The sequence below is a fragment of the Aspergillus stella-maris genome, assembly GCF_047715825.1.
Source record: "Aspergillus stella-maris strain CBS 113639 unplaced genomic scaffold BDV14scaffold_82, whole genome shotgun sequence".
In the NCBI taxonomy this organism is placed as follows: Eukaryota; Fungi; Ascomycota; class Eurotiomycetes; order Eurotiales; family Aspergillaceae; genus Aspergillus; species Aspergillus stella-maris.
Genome location: NW_027396876.1, coordinates 90,253 through 106,642, shown reverse-complemented (window position 1 = coordinate 106,642; position 16,390 = coordinate 90,253). Strand labels below are relative to the sequence as shown.

The 16,390-nt window shown below is 50.4% G+C and overlaps 7 protein-coding genes across 7 annotated transcripts; 3 read left to right on the top strand and 4 right to left on the bottom strand.

Moving 5' to 3' along the window:
- Positions 1 to 617: 617 nt before the first annotated feature.
- Positions 618 to 2,937, bottom strand: BDV14DRAFT_147459 (cytochrome P450). The gene is made up of 5 exons (XM_073766479.1): positions 2,684 to 2,937; positions 2,387 to 2,633; positions 1,679 to 2,315; positions 1,474 to 1,616; positions 618 to 1,409 (listed from the first exon to the last, which is right to left on the bottom strand). Exons 1-5 carry the CDS (start codon positions 2,777 to 2,779, stop codon positions 949 to 951), a joined length of 1,584 nt encoding a protein of 527 aa, XP_073623285.1. The 5' UTR covers positions 2,780 to 2,937; the 3' UTR covers positions 618 to 948.
- A 1,325-nt stretch (positions 2,938 to 4,262) lies between these two features.
- Positions 4,263 to 6,848, top strand: BDV14DRAFT_182970 (uncharacterized protein). The gene has a single exon (XM_073770309.1). It carries the CDS (start codon positions 4,470 to 4,472, stop codon positions 6,696 to 6,698), a length of 2,229 nt encoding a protein of 742 aa, XP_073623284.1. The 5' UTR covers positions 4,263 to 4,469; the 3' UTR covers positions 6,699 to 6,848.
- A 264-nt stretch (positions 6,849 to 7,112) lies between these two features.
- BDV14DRAFT_211786 (thioesterase family protein) lies at positions 7,113 to 8,271 on the top strand (the record flags this gene model as incomplete). Its single annotated transcript, XM_073776162.1, has 3 exons — positions 7,113 to 7,237; positions 7,323 to 7,941; positions 7,993 to 8,271. The coding sequence occupies 3 exons, from the start codon at positions 7,113 to 7,115 to the stop codon at positions 8,269 to 8,271; spliced, it is 1,023 nt and encodes a 340-aa protein (XP_073623283.1).
- A 694-nt stretch (positions 8,272 to 8,965) lies between these two features.
- Positions 8,966 to 9,856, bottom strand: BDV14DRAFT_204848 (uncharacterized protein; the record flags this gene model as incomplete). The annotated part of the gene is made up of 2 exons (XM_073774611.1): positions 8,966 to 9,712; positions 9,785 to 9,856. The coding sequence occupies 2 exons, from the start codon at positions 9,854 to 9,856 to the stop codon at positions 8,966 to 8,968; spliced, it is 819 nt and encodes a 272-aa protein (XP_073623282.1).
- A 746-nt stretch (positions 9,857 to 10,602) lies between these two features.
- Positions 10,603 to 11,545, top strand: BDV14DRAFT_204847 (uncharacterized protein; the record flags this gene model as incomplete). Its single annotated transcript, XM_073774610.1, has 3 exons — positions 10,603 to 10,638; positions 10,711 to 10,777; positions 10,860 to 11,545. The coding sequence occupies 3 exons, from the start codon at positions 10,603 to 10,605 to the stop codon at positions 11,543 to 11,545; spliced, it is 789 nt and encodes a 262-aa protein (XP_073623281.1).
- Positions 11,546 to 11,996: 451 nt separating this feature from the next.
- Positions 11,997 to 12,765, bottom strand: BDV14DRAFT_204846 (uncharacterized protein; the record flags this gene model as incomplete). The annotated part of the gene is made up of 3 exons (XM_073774609.1): positions 11,997 to 12,472; positions 12,567 to 12,639; positions 12,730 to 12,765. 3 exons carry the CDS (start codon positions 12,763 to 12,765, stop codon positions 11,997 to 11,999), a joined length of 585 nt encoding a protein of 194 aa, XP_073623280.1.
- A 462-nt stretch (positions 12,766 to 13,227) lies between these two features.
- On the bottom strand, positions 13,228 to 15,042 carry BDV14DRAFT_193080 (cytochrome P450; the record flags this gene model as incomplete). The annotated part of the gene is made up of 6 exons (XM_073771719.1): positions 13,228 to 13,387; positions 13,436 to 13,599; positions 13,655 to 13,786; positions 13,860 to 14,183; positions 14,236 to 14,774; positions 14,832 to 15,042. The coding sequence occupies 6 exons, from the start codon at positions 15,040 to 15,042 to the stop codon at positions 13,228 to 13,230; spliced, it is 1,530 nt and encodes a 509-aa protein (XP_073623279.1).
- Positions 15,043 to 16,390: the final 1,348 nt, after the last annotated feature.

The window sequence follows — 16,390 nt, the reverse complement described above, 5'->3', positions numbered from 1 at the left end:
AGCGAGGAAACGCAGCAATCAGGAAAGGCGCGCTCGGTCACGCCCGCGTCAGGAGATTCTCCCTCTCTCCCTCTCTCTCTCTCTGTCCCCACGTCACGAGTCCGGGATATCCTCCGTCTTGCTTTTTTGGTCTTCAGAAGTTCAGGCTCACCGACAAAATCCCCATGCTTGAATGTGTGGTGTCGGGCTCCGATCACGATCCGAGATCCGCCATTGTTCCACAGCCCACCGCCGTTCTCGTTGGTTCTCGGTCTCTCGGGTTTGCGGCTCCCTCCGCCAAACAACAAGATCGTCTGTACAACTCTACTCTCTACATTCTTGACTTATACTCCGCGTAGTCCTTTGACAGGATCTAGTGTCAGCAAAAACTCCTACATTTCCGCTCCCCCTCCACCCTTCAGTGCTTCCCCCTTTGTCTCCCCGGTCGTTCTTCGGCAATTCCGGTTAACAATGGAAGCTCGCGCTGGCTACCATGAAGGGAATGGTCGCGTTTGCCACTGGCTGCTTGGTAGAGGCAACTTTGGCCTCACCTAGGCTGCGGATGTACCTGGTACCTAGGCACTGCTAATTCCCTAGAAGATTCTCGTGCTTTGACAAATACTGCAAAGACGATCACCGCTGCCGAGGTCGTCGGTCGCTCCTTCCTTCTCGGACGCGGTGCGAACTAGGAAGGCACGGCACTGAATCGCTAAGCATTGGCAAGAGCGACCCATGTCGCGACTAAGGTAGGTATGTAAGCATGTAGATAGGTCTTTTCGAATACTATTTGTCCATAGACACGTGGACAATGAAGCAAATCCCATTCTTTCCACGTGCTATCCAGGCTATCTACCTTTCAGCGACCATGGACGTGGTGAATAAAATAGGTTGGATGACTGGAACCCCCACAAGGGCCCCAACATACCCAGCAGCCGCCCCCTTAACAACCAGATCAACCCAAGCGACAAGTTACTTCTCGCCCATCCCTGCATACCGCCCCATACTAACCGAACACCCATCACCACAAGCAACAACCAAAGTAAGCACCTGCTTCTCATCACCAACCTTCGCACCAAACCCCTCCGCCATCTCAATTACCTCGAATGTCTGCAGCAACCTAACAACTGTATAACCCGCCTCAAGCAGCGCAAAATCCTGCCCTAGACAAACCCTTGGTCCGCCATTGAAAGGCAGATAGCCCCATCCTACATTCTTCAGCGCGTCACCCTCCCACCGCTCGGGTCTGAACTCCTCTGCGTCATCGCCGTATATGTCTTTTCGGCGGTGCATAGCGTACACGCAGTATCCCACGGATTCGCCCTTGCGGACGAAGATTGGCGATGTCCCGCTTGGCCCGCCTCCTGTAGGGAGGGTGGTGGTTTTGGTGGCTGCGCGGGAGTTGACGGGGACGGAAGGGTAGAGGCGCAGGACTAGAGGAGGGTAGTCAGATGTGTTAGTAATTATTCAACAACGAGGAGCGATGGAATTATGTACCTTCTTTGAGGACGAGGGATAGGTACGTGAGGGTCTTGAGTTGGGATAGGGTTGGCGCTGATGACCCTGGGCCTATGCCAACCGTGTCCCTAATCTCGGCACGCAATTTTGACAGAACGTCCGGGTGCTGCACCAGTAGGCGACTAGAGCTCTGATTGTCAGCTTCTCATCCTGGGGCATGATCTTTGACTTGGAAGGAACTCACAGGGTCCATGTGAGGCAGCAGGCCGTGGTGTCTCTGCCCGCCAGCAATATATTCAAGCATTGAGCTCTCAAGACGCTTGGATCTCGCGTTTGCTCGACAAGTGCATCGATGAAAACATAGGGATGGGCCTCTGTGTCATGACTCTGGTCCGGATGGTCTGATCTTGTCAAAGCCGAATGCTCCAACGCCTTCTGCACGGCACCATCCACAAACTCATGACAAGTCTTACAAACCTCCTGAAACTCTTTACCGCCCCAAAGCCACCAAAAATCACCAAGCCTTCCACGTTTAGCAAGGTAATCTTGCCCCAAGTTGAAAGCATTCGCAAAGTCCGATTCTCGGCCTGTGATACCTTGCGACTTGAGAGACGGCAAATGCTGCCCGAACAAGAGAAACAATGTCGTCTCAAACGTGAGGCGGAAGAAGAGCGGCTGTAAGTCCACGATTTCGTCGTCGGTGATACTGTCTATGAGGCTATCCACGGCGTCTTTGATCTGTTCGAAGTTTGTCATTCGATTGCTCATGAATTGGGGGCGCATGAGTTCGCGCGAGTGCCGCCATTGCTCCCCGTCTTGCGTGAAGATCCCGCTACCAAGCAAGGGATCAAAAATCGGGGGTCGTTGTCCAAGGCCGAAATCTGGTTGACGCTTTAGTGAGCTGCGATGCGATAATAAATCACAAGATCTTTCACAACAGGAGACCGCTCACCGGAAAACTGCGTGGACAGAACAGCCTGGATATTCCTGGGCTCGATCGTATCGATCCCGCGAGCGAAAAGGAGATTCTGTTCGAAGGTAGTTCCTGATTCGGCAATGACGTCGAGAAAGAATTTGAGAATTTGCTGTTTGCGTTCATAAAAGAATGCCATTTGAAGCAGGTCGAGCCCGAGCGGCCAAGTTGATTTCCATTGTCTCAGCGGCTGGCAGCCGTTGGCGATAGCAAATCGTTCGTCGGCCTAAGGGTCGGTTAAAACAGAGAACGAATAGTAGGGTCTCCAGGTCGTACCTGCAAGTTGAATCGCCTTTTGAAATATTGCTGTAGGAGGATCAGGGTAAGAGAAACGAGGAGGAGGCCGAGGACCCTAAAGTCCAAAACCATCATATTGAGACACGCGGCAACCTTGACAGGATCGGACTCTTCGTTGCTCGTTCAACAACAGAGATAAGAATGTGCATAGGTGTACGATGGAAGCTGTAGCTGAATGCCCAAAAGAGGGGCAGAAGGGACTGGTTCAAGCAGAGGATTGTTGAGCAGAGCAGTCTGGAGGATGGAGGATGGAGGGAGACCCCACACAAAAGCAAAAATAAAGCCATCGCTACGAGGCTGCGAGCAAACGAGCAAACCACTAAGACAAGGAAGTGAGTCAGCACGTGCCGGTTAGATAACTAAGACAGGGGGAATCATCTGCAGTGTCCGTCTCTTCATCAACTTGATCAGTTATCCAGTGGTCGGTACAGATCCCTGGGAATCTATATCGTTGTATGGACCCCGGAGAAGTCGATCTCCTATCCGAAGAGACCCACTTCAGCTACCTACCTTACATAGTACGGGATATAGAATCTCACTCATCTCCTTTTGGATTGACTGGCTGCGGCCTTTATACAAGGGGATGGAGGTATTTTCAGCCACAGTCGCAGCCATCGAACTGGGACACTTCTGCTATCGCCTTGTCAAATTCTTGAAGGACGTCCATACCGCCGTCCACTCCGTCGGCGATGAAATCAACGCCCTTATCGCTGAAGTCAACTCCCTACAGTCGACCATCGCACTTATCGAACAAGCCCTCAATAGTGGCCGTGCGAAATTGTCAACTGCATCTTCCCAACAGGTGCAAAGTCTGAAGAACCTGGATCAGTCGTGCACCCAGAGCTTGAAACGGTGTGAAGACATTCTAGATCGACTTGAAAGGGTGGTGCAGGAGATATATGGTCAAAATGGACCTGACGTGACAGGAAAGCGCGATGCATGGAGAAAAGAGAGCCGGAGATGTGACAGAGACACGAAACTCCAACGGACACGCAATGAGTTATCAGCTGAGAAGCAGAACCTCCAGATACTCCTAATGGGGTTTGGGGTGTAAGTATTGTATTCCTGCTGCGATCTGCACCTTTGGTCATGGGCTAACCACTAGGTTTGTCACTTCTTAGGCTGAACGATCAAAAATCGCATGACAAGCTCGATCGGATTCTGGAGGAAGTGCAGTCGTTCGACAGGGAATATAGAAAAGAGGTTGCAGAAGTGGAGAAACGAATCCGTGCATCTGAGCTGGATGGGCAGGATGCAGATGGACAGGTCATTGCGACACTCTCCAGCTTCCGCAAGTCTTTGCGGTCCGTTGCCAATGCCGTCATGGTCACAACACCGAATGAGTTCTTCGATCCCCCTTCAGGAGTCAGTCCTTTCTATACCGGCAGGGAGGATACATTGGGCGAGCTGCAAGAGGCATTCCTTTCTCCTGCAAATGACCAGTCTATACACAAGCAGCTGCGATTTGTGGTGTACGGCATTGGTGGTTTGGGGAAGACGGAGTTCTGCAACAAGTTTGCAGAAGTCAACCGAGACAGGCAAGTACCCTCCCCGGGCACCTGACCTCAACCTCTTACCTTACCTAACACCTCACACCACTCCACCTCCCCTCCAACCATCTGTTTACTACAATCGCTAACCGCTTCGGTATGGCAACAGCTACTGGGGGATTTTCACTATCGACGCCAGCACCCACGAACGAGCAAAGCAAAGTTATGCCGAAATCGCAAAATTCGGCAAGCTCGAGCCGAACCACAATACAGCCATGCACTGGCTCTCGAGCCGAAGTGCGAGATGGCTGTTGTTTCTCGACAATGCCGACGATCCCCTCATGGAGCTCCATGACTACTTTCCGAAAGGAGACCGTGGCCATATTATCATCACAACCCGCAACCCAGACCATAGAGTGTATGGAAATGTTGGACCGGGATCTTTTGAGTTTCAGGGACTGAAGGAAAGTGAGTCTATTACCCTCCTTTTGCGCTCCGCTCAATTGGCTGAGCCATGGGACGCTGGTTCTTTATCGTTTGCCTCCAAGATTTCTCGACAGCTCGGGTTCCTAGCACTTGCCCTGATCCAAGCAGGGGCAACAATAAGAAGAGGCATATGTTCCTTGAAGAACTATTTGACCTTTTACGATGACAACTGGGAGCGCATCCGCCGGACGTCCATTTCAACTTTTGCTTCTGACCATGAAGATGATCACAACATGAGCGCACTCGTGTCATACGAAGTCCCATATCGAGCAATCGAGCAAAAGGGGACTCAGCGCTCCAAGGACGCTATCGAGTTGCTGAAGCTATTCTCGTTCTTCTATAATAAGAACATCCGTTTCGACATCCTAAAAAAAGCAGTATGTAATGAGGCGATCGAGAAAGCTGCACAGGAAATTGTTTTTAGAGAGGAATTAAACCAGCCGGTGACATGGAATAAATGGTATAAGAATATGCGGCTACTCATGATAGCCTTCGTCATGCAAGACCGTGGCCCTCCCGCATTACCATTCTTTATGAAAGAGGAGCGAAACCCCAGGTACTTTGACGAGTACCGAGTCCGGTCTGCCCTGGTTGAATTGGTTCAAATGTCGTTGATAACTCACGACAAGTCTACTGACAGCTATTCAATGCACCCGCTTATCCACAGATGGGCACGTGAGAGGCCTGGCATGAGCACGTCGGAGCAGGCTGTTTGGTCTCACATTGCAGTCACAGTGCTGGCTCAGTCGATCTTGCGCCCGCCCTTGGACATGACCGATGCTGACGAGGTCTTTAAGAGAGACATCCTGCCACATATTGATCATGCCCAAGGATGTGAAAAGGCTGTACGACACACAATCGCGGAAAACCGGAAACGCCGCTGGTACGGAGTTTCCCAGTGGCCTGGAACTGGAGCAAGATTTGGTCGAGAGCAAGCTCTGCGCTACGCAAAGTTCAGCATAGTTTTCATGCAAACTGGACGTTGGAATGACGCTGCTGCACTTCAGCTGGCTGTGAAGGAGTATACGGACCGTGTTCTTGGACTGGATCAACCCGTCGCCAGGCAGATAACGCTGGCATTAGCAACCACTTACAGGCAACTAGGACGCGAGGACGAGGCGGAAGCACTCCAAGGGTCAGTTGTCCAAGCATGCATTGCAACCTTGGGACCAAACAGCTACGAAACATTGATGGCAATGGATCTTCTTGGCCAGACCAGATGGCAGCAAGGGAGATACAGTGACGCCAAAGCTCTGCAGGAGCCTGTTGTTGACGGGCTAGTCAAGCTTAAAGGCCTTGCGAATGAGGATACATTAACTGCCATCTACCACCTGGGTCGAACAATCGCCAAGTTTTATGAGGACATGGAGGAAGGGAAACGACTCCTCACGCAGGCTTTTGACGGAATGAGCGAGACACTAGGACCAACACATGTGAAGACGCTGTTCGCCAAAGAAGACCTGGCGATGCTCCCACTCCAGATGGAGGAAGAGAATTTATCTCTGCCATCGGAGATGCTGCAAGAAGTCCTCGACACTCGCAAGGAAAAGCTTGGAAAAGAACACCCTTTCACCCTTCTCGCCATGGCAAATCTGGCAAGGGTTAGAACCGCCATTGGCCAACATGACCAAGCTGAGGTCCTGGTCCGCCAGGGTCTTTCGATAGCTGATCGCAACCTGGGAGAAGGCCACATTGGAACCCTGATGGGGAGAACCGTGCTAGGGATAATCCTCATTAATCAGTCCAACTTTTCTGAGGCAGAGTCCACGCTTCTAGACGTAATTGAGAAGAAGCGCCATATTTCGTCATCCCGAGGTGATAATCATCCCGACCGATTGAGCGCGATAATGGAGCTCGGACGGTGTTATATGCTGCAGGGGAAGCTCGAGAAGAGCATTCAATGTTGCGACGAGGCTATTTCAGGATTACAAAAGATCAGCTCGAGGCAACATCCACTCGAGCGGAAAATGCGAGAAAGAAAAGCGAAACTGTTGGAAATGAAGGGCGAAGAATCTTGACTTGGGGATCGATGACTTAGTGTATGGATGGGCTGGTCCTAGGTATTTGGTGGAAAATCTCAACAAATGTAATGATATATTTGGTTAACGTGGCATTGCACTAACCATGGGGAATTATTCTCAATAGACCAGAAAGTAGACATCACGCAGTATTTATTCATTTGTGAATGGGTACCTCATAGTAGGATCGATGAAAGGAACCGGGATTGGAAGTGATGGGACGCTGCAACGCTGAAACACTGCAGTGTCCATGTGATAGCGACCACTGTACCACATTACCACCTGTAGTCGCTAATACACCTTGAACGAGAATAAAAAATATGTCTCCAGGACCTTTAAGTCTCCGTCCATCTCCTTGGGATCATGATTCAAGACTATTTACCTACCTAAGTTGAGGTAGACTCAACCGCCAAGATGCCACTCCCGCCGAAGGAACACGCCTCCCTCACAGAAGCAACCTCCCTCTCCTCCCTCACGCCAGACAAAGGATCCAGCAGCCGCTTCGAAGCTAGAATCTCGCGTGACTGGTGCACGCAGCAGTACGTTTTCTTTCCCCTCTAAGCCCTTCTCTTTCTCCCTCTCCTATCGCTTACTCGTATGCATGGTCATTTCTAACAAAGACAGTTCCGTTTTGGGAGGCTACATCACAACTCTCCTCCTTTCCGCTGCGCGCAGATCCATCAGCCTCAATCTAGGCGATGCACGAGTCGAGAGTGAAGCAAAATACGCAGACCCGATCAATGTCTTCACCCAGTTTCTGCGCGTCGTACCGCCAGGCGGGGTGTTGATCGAGTGCAAGATACTACGCACCACGTCCAGATCATGCGTTGTCCAAGCCGAACTCAGTCTAGACGCAGACCGAGAAAAGGAGCAGGAGCAGCAACAGGGACCGCATCAACCGCCTCTCTCTCCACATCCTAAACCCATCCAGGAAGGTCCAGCATGCATTGCAATCGCTACATTCGCGAACCTAGATAACGAGACCGGCCTAACGCAAACACCAACTATATCACCCAATACTAGCGCATACAAGCCGCCAAATCGACAGACAGAGTGCGTACCCATCGACGACCCCGTCGTCGACGCAACGCCCGTAACGCGGAAACTCAACTGGGTTGCGCCTTGTTCGCGCGACGGCCTGTGGGGCCATAGATTAGGCGGGCACCAGCGCGAAGTATGGCTTTCTTTCCGGGATGTGGAGAGGATTTCGGAGTTGGGTTATTTAGCGCTTTTGAGTGATATGGTATGTGTGTCCCGCGTCCTTTGTTAATGATTTACACTGATAAGGATACAGCCTCTTCAACCGCCTGCGACGCACTCGGCGGGATTCTACAACTCCCACGCCCTCTCCACACTCTGCCAATCAGTGGAGTTTAAGAAGCGGCCCGGCCCGAACACGCGATGGGTCCTTGTCCGGTCTAATTCCCAGAGGGTCGTGAACGGGCGATATGATTTGAACGCGCAGATTTTGGATGAGGAGGGGGATATTCTGGCGTTGAGTCATCATGTTGTTTTTATTATGGATTTGGATAGGAGGACAGGGAAGGAAAGTGGGAGGAGTGCGAGGATTTGAGTGGGGAGCTGGTGGGGATTGAGGTCAGGGCGCGAGATTAGGCGTTAGTATAATTCTCTTATCCGATGAATACTAATCAATTGTTATTTCGGTATTAATTCGAGGGCTGGATCCTTTCAATTAGGTTATGTAGGAAGGTAGTACACGAATGGAAGTGTTGAACGGAGCTTTGCCACACACCGGCGCCTGCTGTCCCAGAACCATTGCACCGTGGGTCGTACCTTCCACATCCAGCTTGCATACCAGGGTCGCACCTTCCTCAAGGGTCCTCGTCTATCTAGGCAATCGCATGCTATTCGAAACGGAAGGCGCGAGTGCTGACCAGCTGTCGGTCGTACCTTCCTTGTACACCCAGCTGGTTAGTGCCCAGTTCGCCTCCATGGTAGTTACATTATCCCACTGCATTGATACTACATATTAGACTCAGTAAGACGTCTTTAAGTCAAGTGTTCTATTCTCATGGACTATCAGAGTATCTGTTTAAATCCTGTCGACGCCCAAAAGTCTTGTTACTTATGCCACAAACGATCCAAGGCCTAAGTTTTCAATAGATAGGTACCCTCTCGTCCTGCATGGAGTCTTAGAAATTTACCTAGGAAGCCAGAAGCTGTAGAGAGATAGAATTAACGGAAACTGCTCCGCAGGAAAAAGCTCAAATTGGAAGCACACGCAAGCCAACCCGTCCCAGAACCCATCAAGCAAACATCTCGTCCTCATCATCATCCTCAACAGCCCTACTCCTCTTCATAGGGAGAGGCGTCCCACGAGCACGAGGCATCCCCGAGCGAGAGCGAGTTATCGCCCTTCCACGTCTCTGCGGAGTTGGAGAGTCTCCGTTAGAGCCCATGCATACATCATCGTCAGACTCTTCAGGCGGACCGATTACTATGCGGGAGTGAGAGCGAGATGGTCCGCTTCCATTGGCTCTGGCGGGGGTAGTGAAGACGTCTTCCTCCTTGACGGACGTGTTCATTCCCTCGCGAAGCTGAGTGGTCACAGCGGGACCCTCAATATCGCTGTCTTCAATGCTGGGGATGATACCCGCGGTGTCCATTTCGGTTTTGATCTTGCATTGATCTTCTTCGTCTTTCGCTTCGTCTTCATTTTCATCTTCATCGCTGTGCACAAGAATCGGTTGAAGAAGAGTTGTTCCACCAATGTTCTTCCGTCCAGACTTCGTAGGCGTGCTTAGTCCCTTCACGCTAGTGCCGCTCCTACTACCCTTTGCAGAAGATATCTTCGCGACCTTATTGTGAGATCGAGGAGTCCGGGGTGTTCCTGTTGCCTGGCGGCCCCTCGGTATCTTGTCCAGAGATACACCGTTCTTGATTGCTTCGGCTTTCAACTTCTCGGCCAATTTGCGGTACGTACGGAAGCGGTACTCCATTGTGTCGTAGGTTGCCCCCTGGCCGAAGATTGCTGCTGTGGCATTGTAGTCGAGCTGCGGATGGTCAGCAGTGGTTGCGCAGTTGGGCCTGGGTAGTGAGAGGGGATACATATAGTGATTCCGTACCTTGATGCCTGGGTTTGCGGCTATAAGGGCTGCCACAAGGCGGGTAGTGTTTTCGGCGGTCCAGTTTACCATTTTTGCGGTGGATTTTTGGTTGTTGGTTGTTTTGTAGTTGGGTGCTGTTCTTTTGTTAGGTCAGATTCTGGTTAGAAGTACTTCCACTCACAGATGCCTTGGTGCTAGTCCTTGCTAGTCATCACAAGCTAATTTTGACTTGTGAGAATTGACTGAGTAACTCAGCCAGCCGAATTAATGGGGCTCGAGAACACCTGCTTGGAAGACCGGATACTGAGTAGTGTGGTAGACAAGAGATAGAACCAAGTTAAGTGTTGGTGGAAGGCGGGATAGCTCAATGGCAGAAGGCTCAGAGTTGGGGATGATGTGAAGCCAGAGACAAGGTCAAGTAAAAGTCAAGCGAGAGGGAGGGGCAGTCAAGCGAGTGCTGGAAGATTCTGAGAGATGTGTTATTGTTTTGTTCACTCCAGGCTTGACCCGCCTCTTGCCCATCTCTTACAGTGAATAACACATGTATTCCTACTCTCCCCAATCCTATTGTCCAGCTTCTCCATTGATGACTGACTCACGGTTGTTGCTTCAGAATATCTGCTGTCCTAAACTCTTGTTCTCTTTTCTTGGATGTGACCATCCTCTAGCATTTCTCTCAAACCCCCAAGATAGTCTAATGCTTGTCCTGCCTTCCCTTTTTCTCCACCAACTGCTCTTTAAACATATCCAAAGGGTCCAGCAGTACATCTCTTCTTCCTTGCTCAGTCCAGTCTTCCACCAATCACATAATTCAAAGCACAACACTATCCGCAAAAATGCCAGTCAAATGGACTGCAGAGAGGGACCAACTGGTGAACCTCCTACCCATCCTATCTAATTCTAGACCCGAATACTAGGCTAACAACTCCTATCTCCTCTCATAGCTTCTCCTCAAAATCCTCGAGACTCACGAGCTCAAACTCGACCTTAAGAAAGTCGTCGCTGCATGGCGTAAGTCCGCACCATTCCTCCAGCCTCATCTACACATCACTTCTACATGACCTGAATAACACTAACAAACCCCACCCAACAGCAACCGGCGAAGAAAAGCCCACCCCGCGCGCAATAACCGAGCGCCTCGTACGCATCCGCGCGAACATCAAAGGCGCCGGCGGCATCAGAAACGGCTCTGCCGACAACACCAGCAACAGCAACACCAAGCTCAGCATTGCATCCGGACGGAAGAGCGTTACATCCACACCTAGCAAGCAACTCAAGGCATTGAGTATTTCGACGCCTGAGTCTGGGAAGAGGAAGCGTTTTGGGAACCAAGGGCTGGGAGTCCTCGTGAAGAAGGAGACGGACTTCCTTGGTATTGGCGATGGCGATAACGATGCGGATGGAGAAGACGAAGAGCCAGCTACGCCTTCGAAGAAAGGCTGCGCCAGGACGCTGTTCGATATACCAGCTCATAGCTCTTCGGCTTCACACTATGAGGAAGGCCAGATGGACATTATGCCAGGAAGCAGCCTTGGTCTTGATCTTGCCCAGAGAAGCGGCAACGACGGGTCTATCTTCGACGCCGATAGCACTACTACTGCGACTACACAGCGCCGTCTTAGCAGGGCTCGAAAGGCTACATTTCAGTACGGTATGGTCAACTATGGCGATGAACTGGATGATGAAGAGAGTGGCTCTGGACACGCAGACGACGGGGAGACTTCGGCATCTGATTATGTTGATGAAGGGGCTGGACACGATGATGAGGATTTTGCATAGGGCTGCGGTAGGCGCTGCTTGGCTTAGGTACCCCATCCGCGCTTGGACGAGGTGTCATTTTCTGCATTATCTGGGATACATTTTTGATTCTCCTTTGGGAATTGTACTCGATGGAGAATTATGGAGATATAGTCAAGGAAGGAAAATCCCGTTTGGTTGATTGAATATGCGGCCCTCTATCCGGCTGTGTATGCGACGCTCGTAGAAACATTTCGCAAAGTAAAATCCAAATGAACGACAAAAGCAGAAACAAAATGCTCGTCTAGGATCAAGACATAACTGAAAGGCCAAAGTAAAAGAGGTCAGGAAAGAAAACAACCTAAGCGCAGATCAACCACTTCCCAAGTCAGACCAGGAAAACCCCAGTATTCCATCCTCTAGGTCCCCCATCCGAACTGAACTCAACGAACCAGATCATGATCACATCAATAGATGGGTAGTAGGCAAGACCTCAAACCTCCTCCTCCAAATCATTCGGCCAGTTCTCCAGTCCATCAAGGACGTCCTTCTCCACCTTGACCTTTACCTTCTTCGTCGGGCTCTCTTCGCCCCCATTACCATTCTCATTGTCATCGAAAATACCATCACCTGCAACCCCATCTATATTCCCATTCTCACTCCCATCTCCAATCCCTGCAGCAACACCCTGCTCCGTTGCCATAGCCGAAGAAACTTTCTTCGAGGGCCTCCCCCTTCTCTTCCTTGGAGTGTTGGTCGCAGAACCACCACCACCTCCTCCACCACTCTCAGTGCCAGTCCCAGTTTCAGTGCTAACAGCGGACATAATCCCGGTGGTTCTGACTCTCCCTTTCGCACTTCCACTTCCACTTCCAGCCCCTGGAACAGACCCAGCAAGAGTCGGGTTCTCCGCCTTAACTTTCTCCTTTAGACGTTGGATGCGGTGTTGAACGGCGCTGATTGTGCAGCCTTGATTGTATCCCAAGGGGAATATTAGTTTTTGTTGACGCGAAAAGGAGATCAAGAAGGAAAAGAGGGGGGGAGAAGGAAGGACAATACGTACCGGCACCCATGTACTCGGCTATAGCAGCCCAGTTTAGCTTTGCGTCGTTGGTTGCGAGGATTGCGACGAGGAGCTGGAATGAGAGAGATTGTTAGTTTGGTGGGTTCATTACGGTAGGGGCAGGGAGTAAAGCATGTAGTAGGAGAGAGCAAACACGATGTACCTTGGCATCAGCCTGGTCGTTCCAGACCATGGGCATTTTGGCGGGTTGGGTCTGGTTGAAGTTGTTGTTGGTGTATGGTGGATTGGTATGTGTGTTGTGAGTTGTTTGGAGGGGTTAAGGGCAGGTGGTAAAGGTGGGCTTTGTGGGAGTTTCGGATGGGTAAGCTGCGGATAGACTGTAGTATCTGAGGCCTGAAGCTGGGAGAAGAAGGGCTCGAAGGTTGGAGGGAAGATATGTTGACGGAGAAAGACGAAGTGAGAGATGGAAGCAGAATACAGGCTGAGGAGTATTGATGTAGCTTGAGGTGAGTGAACCTGTCAGTGAAAGTGAAAGTCAGAGAAGAAAGAACATAAACATAGATGCGATCCAATTCATTAAGCTACTCCTAACTCCAGGTTCAAATTAGAGATTCACAAAAACAATTCACTCAGCCAAACCAATTGCCCGAAAGCTAAGCCATCTCATACCAAAAGCCAGATCGTGACAGGACCAAATCATCTACACCTGCTCAAATATAAACTTCTTGTGCTCCTTGGAATGGTATCCTGAAAAGTAGTCTTCGCGAAGCATCGCCTCCTTACTCTTTATGCTAGTCTTGAGGTTGTCGAACTCGCGAAAGACTCGTCCCAGTGTCACATAGAGCTCGCAGTACGCTAGACTGTTACAGAGTCAGTATATGCAAATGAAAGCCGATGCCATAACTCACGGCATGCCGACACATTGACGGGACCCTTTGCCGAACGAGAATAGATTCTTCTCTAGCAATTTCGTCCGTGCTGGATCCAGCCACCGCTCGGGATCAAATTTCTCTGGGTTTGGAAATAGGTTCTTGTCATTGTGCATCATCCACGAGCTCATGCTCACCACGGTCTATGCGAAGCCATGTCAATGCGGTTCCATAGGTATGGTTAGAATTGAGACCTACCCCAGGAGGCGCATAGTAGCCTTCAAAGTACGCTCCGGAAGCTGGAACCACACGAGGCATGCGGCCTGGAACAGCAAAGCAAAGCCTATAAACGTCAGACAAGAGCGAGGATAGTGTTTTCATAGAACCTACCTTAGTCCTTCCTTTATAACAGCAGTCTGTGCAGTTAGCCTCGAGGACAGTCCAGAGAAGCATGAACACTTACTAAATATGGAAGTTTCTCTAAAGTAACATAGTCGATGCGCGCATTGGGATTGGGAAAAGCTTCTCTGAGCTCGGTTGCAAGCCGCCCGTACACGGTCGGATTGATGACGATGCTATAAGCTGTTGTATTCAAGGCGTTGCCGGTTGTGTCGGCGGCAGCACCCAGCAGATTATGCGCCTCATCAGACAGCTCGTCTACAGTGGGTATCTTGTATCCTTCAGCCGGCGCCTCAGGTTGCAATAACTGGTGGAAAATGGTGCTTCGGGAAACCTTTTCGCCTCTATCGATGGCTTCTTTGACTCGGACAACCTGAGCGCGGGAACTCTGAGACAAATTAGTACGGGAAGTAACCAGGGGTCCTCGAAGCACAATATACCATATGCTGGAACATCATTCTCGCCAAAGGCCCACTGAGAAAGGTAGCCAGCCAGTAGGGTATGCAAAGAGCTGCTTGCTGAATTGACGGAAATTGTTGGAAGAACCAGATTGCTGGTCCCATGTCTCGGAAATCATTGAACCACTCTATACCAAAGTTCTCCTTGTCGAGAAAATCGTAGCAATTGTCAAATGCATAATCCGTGATAGCATCGATAGAGATTGCGCGAAATCCATGGTGCACATCAATACCATCACCCGAGTCGAAGGCTTTTTTCATTCTTGCGATAAGCTTCTGCGCCTTTTCCTGCACGACATCCTCCAAGTCTAAGACCTTCTTCCGCGCGAAGAAGGGATTTAGAGCAGTTCTCTTAATGCGATGGACCTCTGGGTTTACGGTTGTGAAGATGGATTTATCAATCCCGAAAGCACCATAGAACCCGGGATCTTTGATGAAGCGTGACCCCACGAAATGTATCTTCTCGCAATTCTCGGGATTGCTGAGGTGGATCTCATTCGGTGTGATTCGGATTATCGGACCTGGACTGGTCAGAAGAATGCCATAGGGCAAAATGAGGGAGGAGATTTTCAACAAACCATATTTCTCATGTAGCTCCTGGATATGAAGATAGAACCGCCCTCTCACAATGTTGAACCACGTAGAGTATAACCAAGTCGTCCTCGCGAGAAAAGGTCCTGGGACTTTTGCGAGAGGATGGAAAAATAACCGATAAACAACTATCCACGTGGATCGTACTACGACCCCAATGAGAAGGACTAGAAGCAATCGCTCAATGACGCCTTCCATATTCATAGCCAAATCGCCCCGGAATACTGGAGATGCTGGTGACATTCCGTCGAGACTCATGAGAAGTCAAGAGGCAAGAGAGCGGGGTCGGGCAGCCTTAAATCGCCGTGATTGAAGGACAAGACAAGAAAGCAAACATGTTCTCCGACAAAGGATTGACTCCAGTAGATTAGAAACCCGGGCCCGAGCCGGTGTATGGCTTCTTGACGCTGTATATATCGTCCGATGACCATGTCGGCACGAGACGGGCGACTCGATTGGCGCTGTTCTGCTGCATCACGCAAATCACATCCTTTGACGAGAGTCCGACGGTCTCGGATTGCTCAGAAGTAAACCCGAGCAACGGAGTTATGCATCGGGAATGTCTGCTTTTCGACAAAGATAAAATTATTTTGTCATCGGCGACGTGGAATGGGCCTGTGCGACCTTTGCGCTTCTGCGTAGTCAATAGACATCTCGTATAATCTAGGCTCTGACACGCTCCACATCAAGTTGGTTGGCTGAGTGGTCTGTATGACCAAATCCGGAGAGCGAATGTCGGAAAGGCACCGGAAATGGATGAAAAGATGAATATGATAGTAAGAGTAGGCAGCTGTCATCCTAAGTCTCTGAACAAAGAAAGATCATCAGGAACTCCCAGGATGACCAATGATTGCCCTTTGGGGCGCCTTGTTTCGTATTGAGATCTGACCCCAGGTTCAGGGTGCTTGAATAGACGCAGTCACAGTGAGAATTTGCCTGTCATATCCTAGTCGTGGCAATGTGGTACAAGAGCATAGCCCCAATTGATCCGGTCGCAGTATGATTGCCACCTAGGGATAGCAAGCACATTGACAGGTACCGGACGGTTTCTAAACTTGACCCACGCCGGCATTCGGTAGCTCTTGGATCTCGGACGCGATTGCCGGAATTCTCGCTGATTGGAATATAGCCTTTCGACTCCGACCAGGGTCTTAAGGCGGATGTTGCTCTGCCAGCTAACCGATGAAAATTGCTCAGCATATTTGACTGAATCGAATGAGGATAGATCATTAGGCTTGCATCGGGCCAAGAATTCCACAGACGCGGTTTCTAATGACTCGAATATTAGTACGTAGGCAATTCTTTTGCGCATGCAACGCGGGCGATCATTCTTGTATCGGTGAGCAAGTTGCAATTAACATGCTGAATCCTCGGCGGAGCCGCTATTGATATATGCAACTCGTACCGCACTCCAGGCCCCTGCCAGACACCGTAATTGCCGTCTTCCAGGCTTGAAGTCCCCAATTAAATCGATGAAAAGGGACAGGCTGGCCTGCGGGATGCTTCAGGGAATTGTGACAGCACGAAAACAACTGCTTTGTGCGCG